The following is an 18,925-nucleotide window of genomic DNA, read 5'->3' on the forward strand; positions in this document are numbered from 1 at the left end:
ATCAGAGATTACCCAAGGACAGAACACACACTGTTTTCTTGTTAAATCCTAAACAATAGAGTGTAACAATCACACACATGCTACATTGTATTTGGTACATCAAGCCATCTACAGGGACCAGCAAGATGGCGTTAGCAGGTAAAGGTGCTTGCCCACACAGGACTGCCTGCCTGAGCTCAATCCCGGGAACCCACATGGTGGAAGGAGAAAATCAACTCCTGCAATCTGGCCTCTGGCCTCCACAATCTAACGTAGCATGTGCACGTTCTCTCCCTCTCCCTCCCTCCCCCCTCCCTCCTCCCTCCCTCTTCCTTCCTGCTCCCCTCCCTCCCGGGTGGATGATTCGGCTCAGCATGGGTAAAGGCACCTGCCCCAAGCCTAACATCCCAAGTTGGAGCACCAGATCCCACAAGGCAGGACAATGCTGTCCTATGACCTCCACACGCAGGACACACAGTAATAAGTAAATGTCAACATTTTAAAATAAAAAGTAAGTTACGTAGGGGTGATTTAAATAACCTGGAAGGATGTGCAGAGGTTGTTTGCCAACATTAAAGCATTTGACAATAAGGGACTTAAACACCCATAGAGTCTGTAGTCCATGGAGACTGTGGACCAGCCTCAGAGTAACACGGGTGCCTAAGCGCTACTGCCTGCTCTGATTCACGAGCTCGGCACAGGCCTGTGCAGACCGGTTAGCCGCTGCTAGCCACGGGACGTTAATAAGCCCTGATATCACTGCCAGTCCAAAGAAGATAAGCTGCAAATGTAAACTACTTTTAGCAAAACTCGGAGTTTCAAGGTCTTATATGTGGAAATGAAAATATTTTCCTTTTTTTAAATTTATTTTATTTATATGAATATGCTGTAGCTGTCAGACACAGAAGAGGGCATCGGATCCCATTACAGATGGTGGTGAGGCACCATGTGGTTGCTGGGATTTGAACTCAGGACCTCTGGGAGAACAGCACTCAGTGGCCTTAACTGCTGAGCTATCTCTCCAGCCTGAAAATATTTTCTATACTGACTTCTAATAAAACATATTTTTTTAACTTTTTGTTACACATTTTTGGATTATTATTGTTATTTATTCTGTGTATGTGCATGTGCCTGTGCGTGTGCGTGTGTGTGCTTATTTATATAGTGGTGCTGGGGACAGAACTAAGGCCCTCACGCATGAGGACAGTCACAGCTATAAGAAAACCACACAGTGCCAGGAATGAAGTATGACTTGATGGGGGGTTCCCTGGGGAAGGAAGCACCCCAGAGGTCCCTGAACTTACTGGGGTCACAGTCGTCAATGTCCTGATCACAGAAAGGGCCAGTGTATCCTCCATGGCAGATGCACCTGAAGCTCCCTGGCAGGTTGGTGCAGGTACCATGGGGGCCACAAGGTGAGGCACCAGCACATTCATCCACATCCTGCTGGCATCGAGGGCCTGGAGGCGAGAGGGGAAGCAATTGAGGTTAAAGGGGTAAAATGGGATCCGAGGATGCCTGCAGCTCAAAAACCCATAGGCTGAGGCAAGGAAGGGCAAAGACAGCCGCTGACTCTAGGCATTTGGCACAGGCCACTTCTGAACTATATTCTGCCTGTCTGTTTAGCCTGTCTCTCTAGTTGTTGAATACACACTCTGAAGTCACCCCTTCAAAAACCTGTCATCAAATCTCAGGTATCCCAGCATCCTCAGCCCCAGATGGCTCCCTCTTATCCTGCGCTGACTCCGATGGGCTGGGAATGTCTGGACCCAGCTGTCTTTTCCCAGAATGAAGCACCTTCAAAGGCAGAGAGGGATTGAGTCCATTCTGGGCTCCCTGGGCTACCCAATATGGAGCAAAGTGCAGAAGAGGAGGAAGAAGGGGAGAAAAAGAGAGGAAGGAGGGGGCTGGAGAGATGGCTCAGAGGTTAAGAGCGCTGACTGCTCTTCCAGAGGTCCTGAGTTCAATTCCCAGCAACCACATGGGGCTCACAGCCATCTGAAATGGGATCTGGTGCCCTCTTCTGGTGTGTCTGAAGACAGTAACAGTGTGCTTATATACATTAAATAAATAAATCTTTAAAAATAAAAAAAGAGAGAGGAAGGAGAAGAGAAGGAAGAGGAGGAGGACACTGGTGTACCTTGCCAGCCTGGAGGACAGGAACAGACAGTCAGCTGGTCAGGGTCAGACTCACAGTGGCCTCCGTGCTCACAGAGACTTGGAGTGCAGGGGGACAGCACCTCACATTGATGACCTGTAGGAAGCAGATAGTTTCGATAGTCTTGAAAGACTCACTGCTCCCAACCCCCCCCCCCATCCCTGAAGTCCCTACCCTGACATTTAGAAAAGACAGAAGAGAGGGATTAAAGGAAGGAAGAAAGGAAGGAAGGAAGGAAATTCACAAGGGGCTGGAAAGACGGTTCAGTAGTTAAGAGCACCTCATGTCCAATCATGAGGACCAGAACTCAGACCCCCCCCCCACCTATATAACAAACTGTAACCACAGCTGCAAGTTAGAAGAAAACAAATGGACCACAGGAACTCAATGGCTTCCAGCCTATCCAAGAAAGCATGAACCCCAAGTTCAGAGAGAGACCCTGCCTCAAAGGACTAGGTAAAGCATGATAAAGGGTGACACGTATGCCCTCTTCTGGTTCTGGCCTCCACACACAGACATATGTGACAGAGACACAAGACAAAGGGAACTAAGCAAAGCTTTAAAAAACAAAAACAAAAACAAAAAAAAGCAGAAAAACATGAGAAACAAGGGTGTCAGGAGCCCTAGGGAGGAATATGGGGATACACACCCTGGAATCCAGGGGCACAGGTACAGTGGAAGCCTATTCCATCACTGGTGCAGGTGCCACCAGCCTGGCAGGGCTGGGACTCACAGGCATCTGGAGCCAGGCTCTGGCTGCAACGAGGGCCACTCCAACCGGGATCGCACACACATTGAAACCTGGTGGGGGAGGCAGTGAGGTCTGGCAGGTGGACTGGAGACAGCAGAAGGGGGGCTGGGAGTTGGGAAAAGGCCTCACCCGCCTGGTGCATCGTGGCAGACTCCATGACTACAGGGCTTGTGGGCACAGGGGTGGTTCGCAGGTAGGCAGAGTGGAGGCAGGGAGCCAGGTGGGCAGAGGCAGTGGAAGCCATTTTCCCCGTCCACACAGGAGCCACCCTCTCCACATGGGCTGGATGCACACTCATTGATCTCCACGTTGCAGAGGGGCCCTGGGAAGCATAACAGGCAACCTCATTCCAGAGCAAAGGCAATGGGGCCAACTGAAGGAGAGGGAACTCCCTGTGCTATATATCTCACAGCCGGTCCTGACCTTGCTCTGCTGACAGAATGACAACTCCGTACCAATGAGTGAACAAGCTCAAGATAGCACAAGGTAGGTTCTACCCTCCATCTCTGTCTGTCTGTCTGTCTGTCTGTCTGTTTCTGCCTCTCTTTCTCTCTCTCTCTGTCTCTCTCTGTCTCTGTCTGTCTGTCTCTCTCTCTCTCTCTCTCTCTCTCTCCCTTCTTCCCTCCCTCTCTCCATCTCCCCCTTTTCTCTCTCTGCTTTCTAAAAGATCCATTATTTTTTATTGTGTGTGAGTGCTTGCATGTATGTTAGTGCACCATGCTGTGTTTGTTCCTGGTGCCCATGAAAGCCAGCATGAAAGCCAGGATGTCAGATCCCTGGAACTGAAGTTACAAGCAGCCGTGAGACTCACTGAACATGGAGAAGTCAAACTTGCATCTACATAGAGCCTTCTTCTATATTCTAAGGTCTTTGGTGCAGAAAGGTACTCTACGTGCTACCAAAAGAGAAACATGAACACCAACCCCGCCACAGACCCTTGGATCCACAATGCTGTCCTGCCTCCAGGATACACTAGTGCAGTGGTGGCACAGTGCTTGTGGGAGTGACCAACCGATGTCTGGTTTGACTTAAGGCCCACTCCACAAGATGAAACCCAGGCCCAACATTGCCTCAATGACCGAAAACCTGATAGCCTGGAGGGCTAGGGTAAAACCAAATACCACTGGTCTTCAGGAAAAACAGTAGCGGTAAAATGACCAACAGCTCACAGATCAGGGCCTTGTTCAGCCATCATTACTGAAGCTTCCTCCTGCAGCTGATGGGAACCAATACCCAGCCTAGACTGTCTGCAGACAGGGAGAGACTCAGAGGGATGTCTGAGGGATGTCTCCTTCAATCCCTCCCTTGTGGAAGAGAAAGCAGAAGAAGGGTGGGAGCCAGAGGGCACCGAGGAAATCAGGCCCTCCAAACCAACATTATCAAGGCTCAGGTGAACTCACCAACACTGGGGCAGTTTGCACAGAGCCTGGCAGGCCCGCCCCAGGTCCCCTGCCGTATATTATAGTTCCCAGTTAGGTGTTCTTGTGGGACTCCCGAGTGTGTGGAGGAGTGAGTTTCTGATTCTCCTGTCTTCTCCTGGCCTCTTTCCCTCCTGGTTTTGTTTTGTTTTGTTTTGTCCAATTCTGATGTGGTTGTTTGTTTTATCTTATTTTATTATTTAAGAAAAACAAAAACAAAGCCAAGCAGTTGTGAGCTAGCATGCTGATGCTGGGAACTAAAGAGCAGCAAGTGTTCGAAACTGCTGAGCCAGCTCTTCAGCCCTCTATATGTTGTTGAAACATGATTTCGCTATGCAGCTCTGGCTGGCCTAGTGTTCACGATGGTGCTCAGGCTAATTTCAAACATGCAGTAACCCTCCTGCCTTTGCCTTCTGAGCATCGGGGATAATCTTTTTTTTTTTTTTTTTTTTTTGGTTCTTTTTTTTCGGAGCTGGGGACCGAACCCAGGGCCTTGCGCTTCCTAGGTAAGCGCTCTACCACTGAGCTAAATCCCCAGCCCCGGGGATAATCTTGATAAAGGGGGAAAGGGGACTTAAATGGTTCACTGGGGAAAAATGCTTGCCACAAAGACTGACGTCCAGAGTTGGATCCCTGGGGCCTGTGTGGTAGGAGAGAACTGACTCTACCCAGTTGTCCTCTGACTTCCAGACATACACAAAATAAATAAAATGCATTATTTTTAAAAATAAAGTGGGGGCACCCAAGAGACTTGTGGCTTAATCCCTATCTTACAAGGCCCTCCGCTCTGGGGCAGCCGCCTACCCACCTGTGAATCCAGGCTGACAGACACAATCATAGCGGTTGATGCCATCACGGCAAACTCCAAAGGTACAGGGGTTGCTGGCGCAATCATCGATGTTGACTTCGCAGTTCACACCTACAACAGGGGAGGAGGAAGTATGGCAGGAGTAAGGGCTATCATCAAGCAACCCTTGCAAACTCATCACGGACACCCACACACCCCCATGTACTGTCAGAGCCCAGTCCCCTCAAAAACAAAAAACAAAAAACAAAAAAAACCCAAAAAAACAAAATAAAATAAACCTGTGGTTCCGGGAGGACAGCGGCAGAGGTACTTGTCCACCAAGTCTAGACATTTGCCCCCGTATCGGCAGGGCTGGCTGCGGCACTCATCCACCTGGCTCTCGCAGCGTATGCCCGTGTAGCCTGGCGCACAAGCGCATGAGAAGCTAGCAATGCCGTCGACACAGCGCCCGTGGTGACAGGGATCCGGAGAGCAGTCGTCCACGTTTCGCTCACACAGGGTGCCCTCAAAGCCTGAAAGAAAGGGACGTCAGCGTCTGCCCACTCGTCCGTGTTTATAGTCTCAGCCCAAGTCTAGCTCAGCTCTCGGGTCTCCTACTCCCTTCCATTCCATCCAGCTCGGAGCTCCGCCCCTGGCCCAGAACTTCCGGCGGCACCCTGAATCTGGCCAGGACCTCTACCCACCTCCATCACCAGCTTCACACCCCAACTGTTCCTGGCCCTGACCCGGCCTCACTGAAACCCAGCTCTGAGGCTATCCCCAAGTCTGCTATTGGTCCTTGACACCCGTCGGCCCACCAGCCCACCTTCCGGCTCTTGCCACAGTCTCACGGTGCAGCCTCACCCTCTGCACAGCGACACTCATAGCCGTCAGGCTGGTCCACACACTTGGCACCGTTCCGGCAAGGAGTGCTTGCACATTCATCCACATCCAGCTGACACGTGGACCCACTGAATCCTGGAAGTGAGCGGTGGATGAAAGGGGACACACATAGTTAAAGCAGGCAACCTGCCTTATTTGAGCGGGAAACCCCCTTTGCTTCTTTTTAAATTAATTTCAATACAGACTAGACGGGAGAGACAGCGCAGAAGATAAAAGGTGCTTGCCAGACAAGCTTGACCACCTGAGTTCAATTCCCACGATGTACAGAACATAGTGGAAGGCGAGAACCAACATACAAAAAGAAGGAGTTAACTAATTATTTTCTTTTCAAGTTCAACATTGTCATAACCTGACATGCCAGGCTCCCTCCCTGTCCCAGGGTCCTCACCTGATGGGCAGGTGCAGCTGAAGCCATTGACTCTATCCTTGCAGACACCACCATTGACACATGGGCTGCTCTGACATTCATCAATGTCCACCTCACAGAAGGTTCCTGTGAAGCCTGAAAGGGGATGGGAGGAAGGCACCGAAAGTTCCCTCAGGAGGCCTCTTCGCTTTGGTTTCAGGGCTTTGATTTTAATGTGGGTTTGTTGAAATAAATTCTCGCTATGAACTTTGGGCTGGCCTCAAACTAATGGTCCTCCTGACTCAGCCATTCAAGTGCTGGGATGACAGGCATGCAGGAACACGTTCAGGCTTAGACTTAGCTTCGAACAAGCTGGACCCTCCCCCAGCTGTGGTCTCACATGGACTAAGGTTTATGAAGCTCCCCTCTGATATTACCTGGTAAAATTCTACTCTGGCCTTGCACCTACCTTACCAAAGATTACAAGGTTTCATCCTAAACACACATAACTCTCTCCCTTTCTCCAGTCAGAAAGCTTCACTTTAAAGCTGGTCCTGAGCCATCGAGATGGCTCCAATAAGGATGCTTGCTGCCAAGCCTGACGACCTGGATCCCTCCCGGTTAAAGTGGACTAGGCACAGGCACATGCCATTCAATCCAGTATTTGGGAGGCAGAGGAAGGTGGATCTCTGTGAGTTCAAGGACAGCCTGGTCTACAGAGTGAGTTCCAGACAGTCTTACGGTGCCACTACTGTACTGACTCGAAATGTCTTGTGTTTGTTTGTTTGTTTAGTTTTCTTTAATACACGTGCGTGTGTGTGTGTGTGTGTGTGTGTGTGAGTGTGAGTGTGTGTGTGTGTGTGTGTGTGTGTGTGTGTGTGTTCCAAACACATGGGTATCCTCAGAGGTTAAAAGAAAGTGGTAGATCTTTGCAGCTAGAGTTACAGGCAGTTGTGTACTGCCCAATATGGGTGCTGGGAACCAAACTCAGTCCTCTAGAGAGCAGAAAGTACTCTTAACCACTAAGCTATCTCTTTTTATTTTATTTTATTTTATTTCTTTTTCTTTTTCTTTTTTCTTTTTTTCGGAGCTGGGGACCGAACCCAGGGCCTTGCACTCTACCACTGAGCCAAATCCCCAACCCTCTTTATTTTATTTATAATCATAGCCATCCTAGAACTCACTATATAGACCAAACTGGCCTTGAACTCACAGAGAGGAACCTTCCTCTGCTCACAAGGGCTGGGATTTCAGGCATGTACCTCTAGGCCCAGCACTTTTTTTTCAAGTAAATAAAAATAAACCAAGTTTCCGCCCCCACTCCCCGGCCCAGTCTTCATGACCCACCTAAGCAATACCCACCACCTACCTGCCATGCAGATGCAAGTGAACTGGCCAATTCGGTCAAGACACGTGGCCTGGTTGCGGCAGGGCCCAGACAGACACTCATTGACATCAGTCTCACAGCGAGGTCCAGTATAGCCACGGCCACACTGGCACAAGAATGAGCCCTGTGTGTTCACACACCGACCCAAATGTTCACAGGGGTTAGCACCTGCAGAGTGGGGGAGGGGCGGGGGAAAGACACAGCCAGTGTGGGCGTGGCCAGCCATGGCCCCACCCCTCCCTGTTTTCAGGCTCCTTTCCAGAAGGTACTCTTCTCACCAATAGAGCACTCATCCACATCCTGGTCACACGCCCCTCCGGTGAAGCCGGGTGGACAGGTGCAGATGGCCCGACCACTCACAGGGTTTGTGTCACAGATAGCATCTTCATGGCAGGGGTTGCTGACACATGCATCATCCAGATGACACAAGAGGCCTGAGAAAAGGTAAGCAGAAACGAAGAGCCCCAGGTCAGCCCGAAGCTCCCTCGGACCTAGGATTTGCGGAAGAAGGCTGCTGGTACTGGGAATGGAACCCCAGGACCCCGTGGGCAGACAAAGCATGAAGAACATCCCTCAGCTACACTGCCAGCTCCTTGCGTCGTCGTCGTCGTCGTCGTCGTCATCGTTGTTGTTGTTGTTGTATCATCATCATCATCATCATCATCATCATCATCATCATCATCATCACTAATGTACTTATCTGGAGAGTGCGTGCATGTCATAGTGCATGTATAGAGGCCAGTGGAGAGCCTGGCTGGATTTTCTCCTTCTACCAGTGGGTCCCACTGATAGAAGTAGGCTTGCCAGGCCTACTCAGTGAGCACCTTTATGCCCTGAACATCCTGCTGGCCCATCCCTTGCTTCTTGTTTCTTGCTTATATTAGCCAGCAGCGTATTTAGTACCTGCTTTTATTTTTTAAGCCATTTATTATGAAAAAAAAGAAACATACAGAATGTTTCACATATGGAGTACTGGTTCAGCATTATCTGTTAATCTGTTTCTTCGATACCACGTGGAAAGAACTTGGAAACGTTTCACCTAGAAGGCACTAGGGGCTGGAGGGACGTTCAGCGGCTGAGAATACTGGCTGTTCTTCCAGAGGACCTAAGTTTGACTCCCAGCACCTACTTGTCAGCTCACAGCCATCAGTAACTCCAGTCTGGGGAGATTTGATGAATTTCTCTGGCCTCTAAGCATTATCAGTCATGCATGTAGCATGATATAATGTAGCAGGCACAAATGCAGCCGAAGCGCGCGCGCGCACACACACACACACACACACACACACACACACACACACGATTTGTTTTTAATATTTTAAAAGATGAGAAATCAAGACTCTAGTCAGGCATGGTCACACGGTTCCTCAAACGCACTATGCAGAATCCTGAAGCCCAAGGACCGTCTCTGTGAGTTGGAGGCTAGCCTGAGGCACACATAGTGAGACCATGTCTCAGCACAATAACAGTAAAAGCAAGGTACTTGCCACCTGGCCTGACAACCGGAGTCTGACCCCCCCACAAAAGTATGATGTAAGGAACAAACAGACCTTCGTGACTTCCTTAGCTCCTGCTTTCTTTTCAGTTAGACCTCTAAATAGTTCCCCCATCCCAACGGCCCCTGCCTTGAACCATGTACCAGCCTCCTCACGGGACAGAGGCTCACCCTTCCTTCCAAACCCAGCATCCAACAACCCTTCCTCCCTCCCTCCTTCGTTCCTCCCTCATCTTCCTTCCCTTCCTTTGTGCTAAGGGTTAAACCCAGAGCCTGTGCACACTAAGCACACACTCTACCAATAGGAGACATCCCCAGCCCCCAGTCTTTCTAATAAGAAATCAGAGTCTGTTTTTACCATTCTGTTGCCTACAAAGAAAATGGCCACTCACCGGTCTTCCCCATAGGGCAGGCACAATAGAAAGAGGCCACACGGTCATGGCAAGTGGCCCCATGGAAGCAAACGGCTGTAGCACAGTCATCAATATTCTGACTGCAGCTCTCGCCCGTCCAGCCGTTGACGCATACGCAGCTGTGGCCGCCCAGTAGGTTGAAGCAGGTGCCCCCATTGTGGCAAGCGTTGGGCTGCAACTGGCACTCATCCACATCTTCTGTGCAGAACTGGCCTAGGGCGCAAAGGTGTGCTGGTCTAAGTTGCCCGAGTCCCCACCTAAGGTCAGCCCCCCAGCTCTGTACAGCCCTGATGCCGACCTGTCCACTCAGGAGGGCACTGGCAGTTATAAGTATTGACACCATCCACACACGTTCCCCCATTGAGACACCGATGTCCAGGACAGTCATCCACATTGACTTCACAGTTCTGGCCCTCGAAGCCTAGTAGGGGAGGACAAGATAACAACGGTCACTAGGAAGCTAGCCTATTGTCCCCAGCTGCCTTCCCTGGGTACCACTTACTTACCAGGAAGACAAGCACAGTCATATGTGACATCACTACTCTGCCTACAGGTGCCACCATTACGGCATGGGGAAGGGGCGCAGGGCACTATGGGGTTTTCACACAGCAGCCCTGTATAGCCAAGTGGACACAGGCAGTGGAAGGATCCGGGTGTATTGATGCAGGTACCACCGTGACGGCAAGACGCACCAGCTCGGCACTCATCTATGTCGCTTCGGCAGTTGCGACCCTGGTAGCCAGGTGGGCAGGCACAGGCATATCGGCCATCCGACCCAACTGAGCAGGGGGCACCGTGAGCACAGGGGCTGCTGAAGCAGGGGTCTGGCAGGGAGCAGTCTGGGCCTGGAAGAACCAGGAGAGGGTGAGCTTGGGACTGACCGCATCCTTGCCTACCATGGGTTCCCATCCAGGCCCACCCTTTCACCTCGGAAGCCACGGAGACAACGACAGGAGAACCGGGCGACGCCCGCCACCACTGAACTCTGGCAAACGCCTCGGCCGGCACAGGGGCCAGAGTGGCAAGGGTCTTCCAGCTGGCACCGCTCACCCACCCAGCCTGGCAGGCACCTGTGGGAAGATGTGTATTAGGAATATGGCAACGCCAGACAGATAACACGAGACACACTCATCAAGCAACAAACAACAAACGAACTGTCAGGCACATCCATCTATTCTCCCTTCCTTTCTTTCTTCAGAAAGGGTTTCACTACATACCCCTGGCTAGCCTGGAACTCCACAGTAATTTACCTGCCTCTGCCTCTGCCTCTGCCTCTGCCTCTCTGCCTCTCTGCCTCTCTGCCTCTCTGCCTCTCTGCCTCTCTGCCTCTCTGCCTCTCTGCCTCTCTGCCTCTCTGCCTCTCTGCCTCTCTGCCTCTCTGCCTCTCTGCCTCTAGCACTGGGTTTAAAGATGAGTGCCACCACTCCCAGCCATCCCCATTTATTCTGACAACAAACATTATGGACACCTACTACATACTGAAACACAGCAGCAAACAAAATAAAAAGTGGTCCTTACCCTTTTGGTCCTCATAGCCAGGTCAGGCAAAGGAAACATAAGACAAGTAACAAATTAATACAAAACATGCCCAAAACAGCTCGTATATGGCACAAGGCTAGTGGCACCCCCTGAAGAACATGCCCATGTCCCAGAAGCTGTGACTATCTCCCTATTTCTTTTTCAAGGAGATGGGCCAGGCAAGGTGGTTCACACAAACCCGGCACTTAGAGGAAAAAGCAAGAGGATGAGGAGTTCAAAGCCAGCCTTAGCCACATTGCAAGTTTGAGGTTAGCCTTGACTAGATGAGACGCTGTCTCAAAATCAATACGTATATTTTAAACAAATAACAAGAGGATTAGGAGTACAGCTCAGTTGTATTGCCCTTGCCTGGGATGCATAAAGCCCTAGGTTCAATTCCCAGCACAAGAAAAAGGAAGGGGGGATTGGGGATTTAGCTCAGTGATAGAGCGCTTGCCTAGCAAGCGCAAGGCCCTGGGTTCAGTCCCCTGCTCCGAAAAAAAAGAAAAAAAAAAGAAAAGAAAAAGAAAAAGGAAGGGAAGGGAAGAAAAAGAAGTTTTGCCAATGTAATTGTGAAGAACATCAAGACAAGTTCAGGGGCTGGAGAGATGGCTCGGTGGTTAAGAGCACTGACTGCTCTTCCAAAGGTCCCGAGTTCAAATCCCAGCAACCACATGGTGGCTCACAGCCAACTGTAATGGGATCTGATGCCCTTTTCTGGTGTGTCTGAAGACAGCTACAGTATACTTATGCAGAATACATAAATAAATCTTTTAAAAAAGAGAGAGAGACCAGTTCACTCTGTATTACCCAAGCCATTTCAAATGGCAGATTTTTTTTAAAGATTTATTTATTTTGCTTTCGTGTGGATATGTGTTTTTCTTGCATGTATCTATGTCCATGCTGTACATGCCGTGAAGGGCTGAAGAGGGCATTGACGTTAAGGATGGCTGTTAGCTATCATGTGGGTTCCAGGAACCAAATCCAAGTCCTCTGAAAGAACAACACACGCTCTTAGCTGTGAAGCCGTTTCTCAGCCCCTATTTACTTAAGTTTGTGTATACACGTGTGACCGTGTGTGAGTACGTGTGCTCCTGAGTACGGTGTCCTCAGAGGCCACATCCCCCAGAGCTGGAGTTACAGGTGCGTAACCACGTGAGAGCTGCGGAATCAAACTGTGCTCTATACCCTGAGTCGTGCCACCAGCCCCAACATACAGTATCTTTAGAAGAGAAAATCCAGGGATATGGCACAGTGGTAGGTCTTGTATGCTCTGTGCAGGGGCCTGGGTTCCATTCCCAGGACACGGGAGAGAGACAGATAGAAACTAAAGGGAGAAGAAAGGTCATGTGCAGACAAAGGCAGAGAGCAGGGTGAGGCAGCCATAAATGTAAGCCAACCAGAAACTGGAAGAAAGTCTTCTCTCCCGGGATGGTTGGTAGAGAAAGCCAGTTCTGGCAACGCCTTAATTTCAGACTTCCGGCCTCCAGGATTTTCCAAGAGTACATTTCTGTTGTTTTAAGCCACCCTGTTTGTGGTAATCTGGTACAGCAACCACAGGAAAATCACAAGCAGCCTAAGGGTGATAGAATGAGTGGGTGTTATATTCTCGCACACTAAAGAAGGTAAGAAAGGGTGAGCCAAAGGGTGATGCGGGGAAGGGCATTCTAAGTAGTGAGAACAAGAAAAGCCTCAGACTCCAGGAGGCAGACACACCCAGAAAGACCCAGAAACCACAGACACACACAACTGGGCACACGGGCCTGGCAAACACCAAGCCACAGCCTCCCACGCGAATATGGGAAACTCTCACTCACATGGAGAGGCAGGAAGAGAGCCATAAATCATAAACTCCTTTCTCCCAAGCATATGCAACCCTCCTCCCATGGATCGGGTGGGGCTTGGCATGGGCACGTCTGCCCTCATGCTGGAAGGAGGGCCCGCGGCCCCTTCCAAAAACACATCAAGGTACTCCTGAGTGTTAAAAAATAAAAACTGAAAGACGACTTAAGTCTGTAACCCTTCCACGGATAGAGGTGAGGGTAGCTAAGGAAGAGGGTTGGAGAAGTCAAAAGATACTGGCTCCGCAACGACACAATCTACTTCAATCCTCCTCTCCTCTACCCTACCCTTCCGGCTCCCAGAGAGGATCCCCTAGCTCAGCCTAGTCTCAAACGCCAGGGGCAGGACTCAAACCAGGTGACTCAATTCTTAGCGTCACCCTACAATAACCCCCCAATTCCGTTCCCAGATAAACATGTCGAGGCTCAGCCCTGCAGGGGTGTGGGTGGCTTTCGAAGCTGGGAGGTAATGCTCTCAACCCCCTTACCCAAAGACCTGCAAGGCGCGACAATGACGCGCCAGGAGGGGGCGCTGCGTGCAGGGCGCTGGGGACCACGGGTATCATCGCCAGGCTGGGCGCGGCACCCTCCCCGTGCCTCGGGCGGGTTCCCACGCTCTGCGCCTAGCGCCCCAGCGGACCGGTCCGGCCGGTTCCAGCCCCAGCCCCGCGCCCCGCCTCGCGGCCTTAGCTTTAGGGGAGACGTAGCGGGGCGGGAGGGAGTTCGGTGGGGGGGGGGGGGGCGTGCAGCTTCCAAGGAGGGAATGGACCAGCAAGACCGACAAGGACCAAGCGACAGAGAACTCCGGAGCCTTCTCCCGGGAGGAAGACTTATGGGACCGGAGTGTTTGTGGGAGAAAGTGTCATTGGGTAGGGGGTCACTCCTAAGAGGACAGGAGGATTTGAGAAACTGAAGAAGAGGGTTGGGATGAGAGGAACATAGGGTGAGGTTCCCCAAAAGATCTCTACTCTGGAGCCTGGGCGAGCTCCACTCCGCGCGATCCGGGCTCCCGGACGCCGCCGGAGCCGGTGATTCACCTGTCGAGGGGCGGGGCAGCCTCGGGCGTATTCACCTGTCGGCAGCAGTCCAGGCGTGTAGCTCCACTGCGCAGGCGCCCCGCCCCGCAGCTCAGCCTCCCTTGCAAGCGACTGCTTCCAAGTAAGGACAAACTCTGCCCTCCTAGCTCTACCCTCAGCCTCAGGATGCACCTCGGGCAGTAACCCCCAAAAGGAGCAAAATGGGATTCTAGCCATTGTAATTTCAAAGGGGGCTTTTCTATATCGGAAGTCATCGTGGCCCCATCTAGCTTGATCCACTGGCTAGCCCACACGGTATTGAGTAAATGAACAACACATTGATGAACGAACTGATTAATAGCTGCTAGATGAACTGCTACTACTATTAATGAGAAAACAAGACCAATAAGCCTACAAAACTAGAAGTCCATCCCCTCCAACCCACGGCCTTGTACGTGCTGGGCAAACACTGTTGAACATCTCTAGCCCTCAAAAAGTTTCAAAAGTTCCTCATATTTTTTAATATAGTTTTCATTTTTATTACATTGATCTGTGTGTGTATGTATTCATGTGGAGGTCAGAGAATAACTTGTCGAGATTGGTTCTCTCTTTCCATCTTTTGGGTCCCCAGGATTTAACTCAGGTCGCCAAGTTCGGTTGCAAGCGCCTTGACCTACTAAGCTCTCTAGCTGCCCCCCTCCACACACACACACACCTTTAGAAAACAAAACAAAACATTGAGACAATCTTGCTCTGAGCTCTGCTGAGCACAGGCTACTCTGGAGCTCTATGTAATGCGAACTGGTCTCCAACTAAAGGCAATCCTCCTGCTTCTGCTAGGAAATGCAAGTGTAAACTACCCAGTTAAAGGTTCTTTTCAAATATTCACAGCCAACCTCATGAAAGAAAAGCCATTGTAGATGCAAAAGTGGCTGGGAAGGTCCCTAGCACTTGCTCTAGACGTCACAGAATCTAGAGCTCCGTCTGCCTCTGGTAACTCTTTCCCAAACCCTCCTCTTCCCTAACCTGCGTTTCCCAAGAAATTCTTGGGTTCCTTCCTGCAGTCACACATGCCAGGGAAAACATTCCTGTTTCGCGGATTCAGCAAGGGTCAGAAAAGAGAAACGACTAACCAAAGATCACACAAACCAGAACACAGTAAAACAGGGCTCTAAAATAGGTCTCCCCTGTGCCTCCTGTATTCTGAGATATGGGAGAGTATGGATGTCCTCATCACTGTCAAGACACTGTCATCGGCTTTGGGAATCAATTCTTCATTCCAGAATACTGTGGCTTAACTAACTGGTTTAAGTCTCAGACACTTAGCGAGATGATGTGAGATCTGAATCCTCCTCTCTTAGAGCTGTCTGATTCCCAATAGGGAAATGCAAGAGGTTACTCAAGCCACACACACGTGGAGGAAGTGATACCACCATCCCCCAGGAGACTTAGAGGCAGAGGAAGAGGACAGATTCCCCCCACCCCCCGCTCCCACGCAGGGCCCACTGGTGGCGCTGGGCCAGACACTCACAGGCAAGCAGCCTCCCGGGAGGGCTGCTGGTGGGTGCAACGACCTCCATTTGCACATGGGCTTCCATCCAGACAAGGGGGTGCTGTATGGGGGGTAAGAGAAGGTGGGAAGGTCAGACAGGCACCCAGAACCCCAAACCATAAGGACAGACCCTCCTCTCCTGTCTGCCAGGCAACAGCTGCACTGGGCTAGGAGGGTATCTGTGTGGGTTCTGAGAGTCCCCCTATCTACAGTTCCCACGGCCCCCCGCCCCAGCCCCAGCTGTTGGGGCTGCAGCTGTCCCTGCCAGCTCAAGCCCTGGGAACCACAAGGCAGGGGTGGAAAGGAGGGGGAGTTGACTTGTGCCAGATGTGAGGGCTCAGGAAGCTGCCCTAAGATGTGCATAACAGAGAAGTGGCACTGAGTAGGAAGTGAAGGTGCTGAGTCTTAAAGAGGGTCTGCAGGTTCAAGCCCATGTCTTGGAAAGATGGAGGATGCAGGCAGTACTGGGCTTCTGTGTCTAAAGTCCCTGCTAGCTCTTGACGGAGCAGGCAAAGCATGCACCTAGGAAGAACTGATAACAGAGATGAGAGATGGCTTTGGGTCCTAGATGGATAGGCTATGTAGTGTAAGGGAGAGAGAACTGGTGCAAGGCATGTGCCGCCCTCCAGTGTCCCCATCCCTCAGGGCTGTGTCCCACTTTGGGTGTGGCAGTCTTGCCAGATGGGTGAGAGGTGTGGCCAGGTCTGAGCTAGTGGAGAATTATGTGCTCAGACAGGTGTGGGCCCCTGTAGAAGTGTAGAAGTTTTGTTCCTCGGAGAGAAGGAAAGGAGACTGGGGGAGAATTGGGAAACAGGGACAGACAGAAACTGAAAGGAGGAAAGAAAAACAGAAAGACAGTAAGAGGATGAGTTAAGAATGAAGGACCCATTCCTTTTTGTGACATCGCACTGGAAGCTGTGCGAGGGGAGACACGACCATGTGAGCTGTGTGTGTGTGTGTGTGTGTGTGTGTGTGTGTGTGTGTGTGTGTAGTATGCCTGTGAGTTTGTGTGATAGTCTGTGTGAAGTTTTGAGAGTATTAGGCCACTGTGTGACTAATCGTGAACGAGCATGTGCGTGTTACCATGCTGGTATCATAAAACAGCATAGCCTTGTGCTCCATGTGCACACGAGCTGTCTGGACTGTGCATGCACTTATATGAACAGCATCATTCAAGCATCCAGCCGTGTAGCCACTAGAGTGCCTGTATGGGTCATGCGTTGGCAGCTATAAATGTGACCTTGAACGTGAATACCTCCCCATTCTTGGGTGGCCTATGCCTGTGTGATCATACTCGAGGCTGTGTGAATGCACATCAGCGTGTGAGAGGTATGTCTTGTGTGTGCCGAGTGTGCACCTATGGGTGTGCTAAACCTGTGCACATGCATTTTTTTTCTATGTGTGACAGGCCATGAGTCTGTGCAGGCCCCGCGGGGGCGGTGGCTCTTGCCCAGTCCTGCCTAGTTGAGCCTAGAGGCTAAGCTAGGGACGCGAGTCTCTATGCAACTCTCAGCGGACCCAGCACTGAGTCCCACCATGGGCGCCCTAGAACCCCTGGCCACAGCCAACGGCCTACGCCCCTCCCCCGCTGATCAGGCCTCCCGGGGCAGGGGTGGGGGCGCCCCCTCAGTCCCCGTTCAGGCCCTCCGTGGGTCCTGCTTTGTCTGGCAAAGAAAGCGCGAGGCCGGCCGGGGGGAGGGGGTGTCTAGACGGCGAAGCCATTGTCCCGAGCGGGGGAGGGGAGCTCAGAGAGGAGGAGGAGGGGCAGGGGGCCCCAGGCCGGTTGGGGAGGGGGTCCGGCCACAGGGAGGGGACCCAGAAGCCAGAGATGAGCACGTGGACCTCGCCCCTTCTGCTCCCGGCACAGAGGCGGGGTCCCGAGACTGCCGGATCCCGGCGGCCTGAAGAGGGATCGGGCGGCACGCGGGGGAGGGGGCGCGGGCTCTGCAAGGGCTCCAGCTCCTGCTTCTCACGCTCCAGCGCCGGGTCTTGCAGCTCTCCAGCCTGAGAAGTTTTCTCGGAGTTCAGAGCTCCGAGAACTTCGCGCCCCCTCCTCGCACCCCCCCTTCACGGCCCGCCCGGGATAGGGGAGGCGCTTTTGTGCAAGGGGGTCTTAGGCCTTGGGGGTCCTTGAGACCCCATCTTAACCTTCCCAGGACTGCAGGCAGAAGTAGGATGGGGTGAGCCTGGAACTTTTGATACACCTCGCCTCCGAATTTCAGCCCCAAATTCCCACAACTTCAGCTCCTAGTCTCGGACTCCTGATTCATTCAAGGGTCTCATTCCTCCGGCCTCTAGGACCCTGCCTTCCCATCACGAATCTGTGCGCACCCTCTGACTGGTAATACAACCCCAAGCTGCTGCCTGCTGCGCCTCTGCCCCGGCTTTAGTCCTAGGGTGGGTGGCAGGTCCTCTAAGCTCCAAACTTAGGATTTTTTTTTTTTTTTGCTTCCCCGCCCCTGCAGACCCAGTCCCACCCTCCAAGTCCCTGATCCCTCACCTGCAGCCCCCAGCCCCGCTAGCAGCAGCAGCAGCAGGGGCAGCGCCCGCATGGGCGGTGGTGGCGGTGGCAGGGCCATCAGGCGACGACGGCGGCGGCGGCCCCGGGCCCCCGGCCCCATGGCGGCCGGCCGCGACCCTCCCTCCTCCCTCCTCCCTCTTTCCCAGGGCTCCGGGCACGTCCCGGGCCAGCCTCCGCGCCGCCAACTTCGCCGAAGTGAGGCTGTTGGGCCGCCCCGCCCCCAGGCCTGGGCTGCTCGCCCCGCCCCGGGGCCGGCTCTGAGCGCCCCCGCCCCCTGCCCGGCCTCCTGGGGTCCTACCCCTTTACCCGCCAAGCGGACTTGCGGACCTTGGTACATTCACGTCCGCCACAAGAGATGCGGGCTTAACCTGCGTGACGTGACAGGTATCCAGCTCATGAGCACACCCATCCTCATTCTCCAGCACACACCAAAGCCAGGGCACACATACACAGCCATGACACAAACGCAAACACCCCGGACTCCAAACCCTCTAAACCTAGTTGTAGAGAGGCTAATGAACAAGTAGCCGCTGCCGCACGCATGCAAACCATGTAGAACTTTCGTGGGGACACTAAACATCAATCACCTCAAAACTCAAGCCCAATTGGGCCATAAATCCGGGACAACATTTACTCTGGCCAGGAATCTCATGCCTGTGAGTCTCATGTGCCTGTGTGCAGCTCTCTCAAGAAGCAGCCTCCTTTCTCCTACAGTGTGATGACCACAAAGGTTTACCGAAGAGCGAAAGGTGCTTGCTGCCAATCACGGACACCCGAGTTCAATTCCTGGGACTCCCATTGGAAAATGAAAGAACCAGCACACATATATTGCCTTCTGAC

The 18,925-nt window shown here is 52.2% G+C and overlaps 1 protein-coding gene across 2 annotated transcripts in view; it reads right to left on the minus strand.

The window, feature by feature from the left end:
* Positions 1-18,282, minus strand: part of Notch3 (notch receptor 3) — a 51,217-nt gene extending 32,935 nt beyond the window's left edge. The window contains exons 1-16 of one of the 2 annotated variants that reach the window (XM_087558817.1): positions 18,065-18,282; positions 15,544-15,625; positions 10,565-10,707; positions 10,144-10,482; positions 9,936-10,058; positions 9,617-9,850; positions 8,008-8,163; positions 7,712-7,897; positions 6,385-6,498; positions 5,958-6,071; positions 5,393-5,626; positions 5,115-5,225; positions 3,018-3,210; positions 2,787-2,938; positions 2,120-2,233; positions 1,284-1,439 (exon numbers count right to left, since the gene is read on the minus strand). In XM_087558817.1, the coding sequence (XP_087414943.1) occupies positions 1,284-1,439; positions 2,120-2,233; positions 2,787-2,938; positions 3,018-3,210; positions 5,115-5,225; positions 5,393-5,626; positions 5,958-6,071; positions 6,385-6,498; positions 7,712-7,897; positions 8,008-8,163; positions 9,617-9,850; positions 9,936-10,058; positions 10,144-10,482; positions 10,565-10,707; positions 15,544-15,625; positions 18,065-18,185 (2,572 nt within the window). In that variant the 5' untranslated portion in view covers positions 18,186-18,282. 2 annotated transcript variants of the gene reach the window in all.
* Positions 18,283-18,925: the final 643 nt, after the last annotated feature.

The sequence above is a fragment of the Rattus norvegicus genome, chromosome 7 (genome assembly GCF_021556685.1).
Source record: "Rattus norvegicus strain SHRSP/BbbUtx chromosome 7, alternate assembly SHRSP_T2T, whole genome shotgun sequence".
Taxonomy (NCBI): Eukaryota; Metazoa; Chordata; class Mammalia; order Rodentia; family Muridae; genus Rattus; species Rattus norvegicus.